Genomic DNA, 6,000 nt, shown 5'->3' on the forward strand with positions numbered 1-6,000 from the left:
GGGATTGCGGTGCAGTATGAGCTCCATACATATATTGACAGTGTCTCTAGCCATGGATTCCTCTCCTAGAGGGAGACCCTGACCTCCCTGTCCATATATGGACATTGACATCAGGGGCTCCTCCATGAGTGGCGGTGGGTGGCACTCTCTAAAGGGGGGGTGTGGGTAGCACTTTCTATGGGGCAGGTGTGGGTGGCACTAACTACAGGGTGAGTGTGGATGGCACTAACTACAGAGCTGGCGTGGGTGGCACTATCTACAGGGCGGGCATAGGTGGTTATGGGGATTTCGCTCCTGGAGGAGCCCCTGTCGTCACTGTCCATATATGGTCAGTGATGTGTGGGGCTCCTCCTGCACCGCAATCCCAGGCCAGAGTTTTTAGACCCTAGACTACCTTTTTGGTGGACCATTGTGGTAAAAACGGATGGTAAAAACTGATGACAACTGATGGTTTCGTAGTAAAAATTCTGAAAAAGCCTGATGGCAACTAAGGCTACGTTTACACAACCTTTATTATATATATATGATTAAATGGAAAGCAACGGTTCCATTACAATTACCATTGATTTCAATGGTAATTGTTTTGTTTTAGTTGCTTTCCTATTGTCTCCGTTCGCTAGGTTTCCATCTTTTTGACGGAAGCAAAAGTGCAATCTGCAGAACTTTTGAAAAAAATGGAAACCTAACAAACGGAGACAAACGGAAAGCAACTGAAACAAAAGAATTACCATTGAAATCAATGGTAATTGTAACGGAACCGTTGCTTTCCATTTAATCTTTCGATTCCCTATTCCTCTGACGGACGAGAGGTAAACGTATATCAACACTAGTGTGAACTTAGTCTCATATATGTGAACGCAACAATATTTGTAAAGATGATTCTGATGAAGACGGGACAGTTATAAGGTTTGTAATAGTTGATATTAGTGGTATTATCCCTTCATGGTTGGGGTGTATATATAATATCATAGTAAGCAGTTTTGGGGTTGCATCAGCTTGGTGCCCATTTATGTTCCTCAGTATTTTATGTAGTCTCCATGCAGCTTTGATATCAGTGTGACCGTTCTTCTCACCTTTTCTCTAGAGTTACCTGTGCGCATAGTAAAATCACTGAGAGACAAGACAGCCCTACAAGGTCATCGTGTCATATTTGAATGCAAGGTCAGTCCGGCCCGAGCTCGAGTCACTTGGCTTAAGGGCAGTAAAGTCCTTCTTCCTTCAGACAAGTACCAGGTCACCAGCGAGGATGCATTTCGTACACTATACATCAATGATGTGGGCCCTGAAGATGAAGATGTCTATACAATGAAGACCACAGGAGGCCAGAGCTCGGCCCGGTTACTAGTGGAGGGTGAGCAGCAACAGACATTTACACCAAATTTAAGGCAATCCAAAACGACTAGTCACGTGTTTTTATATGGGAAAAACAAATTCCATTTTTTTTCCCCGAGTTATCAGTGCTTGAAAATATACTCTTGTGTCCCCATGATAACACTTACTATGTTGTCCTCTGGCAACTTTAGTCTTATTAAATCGAAGTTGCGTAGATCTAAATGATCATCAACATTAAAGGCGTTATCTAGTCGCTAAAAATTGATGGCCTATCCTCAGGATAGGCAATCAATAGCTGATGGGTCAGGGGCCGACTCCTGGGACCCCTGCCGATCAGCTGTTTTGAAGGGGCCGCAGCGCTGGTACCAGCGCTGCTTCACGTTCATTTTGACTTGCTCACTGTGAATCGTCCGCGCGGAAATGAAATGAAGGGCAAGCAGAGCTCGTACAAGAGCTGCACCCCCTTCAAAACAGTCGATTGGCGGGGGTCCCGGGAGTCGGACCCCGACCGATCAGCTATCAATTTTTAGAGACTGGATAACCCCTTTAATGTCTACATAATAACTGTCTTGAACACTATTAATTTGTTACGTCCTCATCTGGACGTGGATCCTTCAATCACAACTGGTTAAATTGAGGTTCAGAGTCGAAGTAATCTCCCCAGTCTTCACCCTAGAACCACTCCAGGGTTATGGTCTCCTCCAGGTTGGATTCCCATTTCGTGGTCCCCAGAGTAGTCCCCAGTTGGTGGCGGGTGCTCTGTAGGAATGATAGAAGTGTATCAGAATCGGAGTCGAAGTGAAGCCATGGGTTGTCATCGGGAGGGGTCAGGATGCGACGAACCAAGGAAGAAGATGAAGATGTAACCAGAAGACGGGCCAGGGGACAAAACCAGGAGGTCGAACTACGAGTACCAGGCGAGAAATCCAAAGCAAAGCTAAGGTCTGGGTCAAAATACAGGTCAGAATGTAGATTAATTCACAGACAAGGGTATCTAGGAGGATATTCTCTCTAAAAGCTGTCGCTGCGTGACCTCATCATAGCGGCCCGGTTGTCATGGAAACTTGCAGCAGTTCTAAGCAGTGTGCAGAGAGCGACGTTGGAGCAGGGCAAGGTGAGTATCGCAGTTATGTGTGTCTGTGTTTGGATATTGATGTAGATAGTGATTTGGTCCATACAATGTCCTTATTAATACTGAACTTGAGAAAGGAGAGAACAGGAAGAGCAGTCATGGGGATATGATAGTAGAAGAGCTGCAGCTATTGCGCCTGTTATTTCAGAAACCGATAAAGATCTGGCATCCAAAAAAAGAAGTGAGTTATTACATTAAGGGCTTTTTTAAGATTTGCAATCCCGATGCAGTTTGTTGCCCCTAAATCTCTAAACCGTTCTGTTTCAGGTTTAGCCATCCAACTATGTAGAAGTCTGAGAGATGTAAAAGTGACCGCCCCCGAGGATGCTTGTTTCGAGTGTGAGGTGTCCATTTCTCTGTGCAGACCTCCTCAGTGGAGTCTAAATGGGGTTATGCTGCACAATGGAGGAGACATTGTTATCGACACCAGAGGGAACCGGCACAAGCTCACCCTGCGGAACACATATCCTGAAATGTCAGGAACTGTGAGATTTACATCTGGGAAAACACGTTCGGAAGCGCATCTCATTGTGCAAGGTAACAGTATGCAGGTCTCACCATAGTCAGCACCACACAACCATGTCAATATCTGTCATTATACCATTGGGAAGACCAAATGTTGGCCATATCGTCACCCACTAGCAACCATATTGCAATAGCCTCACTGCATTGGAAGTCATTCGACATGATCTCCCCGAAAAAGCCCTTATGCAAACCTAGAGTCAGCCATAATCAATACTCATTGTTGGTGAATTGGTCAACGCCCATGAATAGTGGAGGAGAAGATAGTGGAAATATACAACAGGTTATGGGAGGAGAATGGGAAGAAAGTGAGAAGCCTCGGAGTTATGTGAACTTCTATGAGGCTCTTCATCTCCTGTAGTTGACTTGCAGTCTTCCCAGACGTGGCTGAATGAACCCTGAAACCATATTCCCTCCCCTGGACTTGTCTTGATCAGGGTGGATTTGGACATAGGTTTAGGGGCAGCTTAGGTCTAGGATTGCTTGGATTTCTTCTGCCCTTCATCTACAATGAACATGTACACGTCCTCCTATCATCAATAAGATATTTTAGGTTATTAGTGATCAACCCATAAGAAATAAATCCTAGTTGCAAGTGATCGGCCCCAAGTCACCTTCAAATGGGGTTGTCTTCTACTGGACCTCTGGGGCTTTTGAAGTTCAGGAGATCACTAATATGGACATTTCCTCCTGGATATGTTACAACACAAGAGGGGAAAGATTACCCCACCGGCTCCACCATCATCGCTCCTTATGATCTCCTACCCTTTTTTGTGTTTATTAACCAATGTCATCTTTGTTTTTGTCTTTCTGCAGAACAATAGGAAGATGTGCTTGATGTCGCCTGCAGGATCCAGCATTGTCTCTTCCATAAGTGCTAGTACTATTTCCAAGCCTGTGTTCCTCTCTTCCCAGCCCCAGATTAGGTAGAGCAGTGCTCATACCAATACTAAGTTCCAAGGCTCGGTTGAAGCCAAGCTTTTCTTAAGCCGTTAGGAATGGGTCCTAGACCCTTGTACTCTTAGCACTCGTTCATTTATATATAAACCTTTCCACCATCCCTCCCATCTGGGAGACAACGAGACAAATGGACGGCTATATCTGGACAGATGGAGACATGGGAAGAGATGGACAAGATGGGGCTATGGGAACGTTGAAGCATTGACGCAAGAAGACACAGGAGAGTGGATGTAGTCAACCAATCAGCTTTTTTTGTTTTTGTATGACATACTATTCAAATATAGGCGTGTTTTACCTAAACAGATCCCAATAAAGTCTTCTACAAATAATTGGGGCGGCAGTTTGGTAGCAAACCAATATCTGACCCAACTATTAGACTGGGGGAAATCTGGTGCTTCTGTGATATCGCCATTACCAAGGCGAGTCAACTGATACTCAGAAGTCTTTTAAGGCTCTTTTCACACTTGTGTTTCTTAGACAGTTTTTTTTCTAAGAGCTCTTCTTGTTCTATCACTATGTTCTGTGTTTTCTATGTCAACCAGCCTCTGACCTCTTCTTGTAGATATTTCTAGGGAGAACTAAGTTGCAGCAGCCATTTTTAACAACTATGGAGCTATGATATGGTCACAGGGTCACAGACAGTTAATGGATTATGCCCTATCTCTTCTAGTGACATTGACTATGGACATTTAATACAACATCCTGAGGGACATCTCCATATGACATTTTATATAAATAACTGTAGATCCAGTTTAAGAAATGAACGGGTAGGGATGCAGTGAGGGTTTATTTTCTCTGGACAACCAGGACAACCAGGAGGCCAAACCACATTACAATGGATGACAAGAGGACACCAAAATGTCACCAACCAATCATTATGGTTAGAAAAGTGGATTCGGACTTGGTGAGAAGACAAGTGCGTTCAAGGTCTATCGGTCATGTGTATTGTTTGTAGGTAAAGGGTCCACTGCAAGATTTAGTAGTCACATTCCACTGTGGAATACCTTCAAATCAATAGGATGACGCAAGTGGCTAGCAACTTTTATTGAGGGCACAGATTCCCGAAGAAATTTGAGATTTTTTGGGGTTTTGGGGAAGCACACCTATGAAAACGGCATATTAATGTAAAGTTATCAGTTTATTATTAAAGAGATTTTGCCCCTAAAGTAAAAATTACCTGACAATATACGTTCCTGAGACATCCTCTGGTGTTGATCTAATATACGGGTTATTTTTGGATTTTGGAGGAATTGCTCTTGAAAGGGTAAATCCAGTCTAAATGATCACAATGGTGAAGTCTGTGATCTCGGATCATTTATACTGGACTTCCCCTTTAAGCTTTGAACAGAAGGCAGAGAATACAGCAACAGAATATCGAAATGAGACTTGTATCTGAACAGGGGCTAATAAGGATTGTTTTACACAAATACCCAAAAATGTACTATTTAGGACTGTTGTGGGTTAATGTGTTACCACACTGCTGGGACGTTGATTCTCCCAGGACATGTGTGACTGTCTCTCTCCTTACCTGTCACTCCACCTGTGTGCTCTCTATTTTTTGGGCTTTGCTAATAAACCTCTCTCTCTCTGACCTCTTGTCTTTTCTTTTGAAATATTACAGGCAAATTGGGGCACAAAAACTTTTAGGCCATTTACGCCACTCTCGCCACATTTCAAAAAAGTAGGAGGACCACCCAAGTCCCAACAAATGTATTTTAATTTGCACCAGAAACTAGAGCTGGCGAAGATTTATATTTGTGGCCATGGACATAATAGGGTCCAGACAGGCCCCATGCCAGGCCCCATACTGCCGTCTCTATGATTGGGCATTAAAATCTCTTCTTCTCAGAACTTCTCAGGCCGACCTGGACGAAGAAGCAGAGAATTCTGGGTGAGAATAATATTTATTTTTTTTAGTTGCGATTTTTGCGGTGGAATCGCGGCTTATCCGCGGCAAAAATCGCAACATCTGCTAATTGTTGATGGTTTTACCTCCCCATTGAATTCAATGGGGAAAACCCGCAACAAAAATGCAACGATTATTCAAATACATT

General features: G+C 43.7%; 1 protein-coding gene across 1 annotated transcript in view; it reads left to right on the forward strand.

Moving 5' to 3' along the window:
- OBSL1 (obscurin like cytoskeletal adaptor 1) overlaps window positions 1–5,520 on the forward strand; it is an 83,530-nt gene extending 78,010 nt beyond the window's left edge. The window contains 3 exon segments of the mRNA XM_075829182.1: window positions 1,085–1,351; window positions 2,732–3,001; window positions 3,803–5,520. Of these exon segments, the coding sequence (XP_075685297.1) occupies window positions 1,085–1,351; window positions 2,732–3,001; window positions 3,803–3,810 (545 nt within the window). The 3' untranslated portion in view covers window positions 3,811–5,520.
- Window positions 5,521–6,000: the final 480 nt, after the last annotated feature.

This window comes from Rhinoderma darwinii, chromosome 6 (assembly GCF_050947455.1).
Source record: "Rhinoderma darwinii isolate aRhiDar2 chromosome 6, aRhiDar2.hap1, whole genome shotgun sequence".
Classification (NCBI taxonomy): Eukaryota; Metazoa; Chordata; class Amphibia; order Anura; family Rhinodermatidae; genus Rhinoderma; species Rhinoderma darwinii.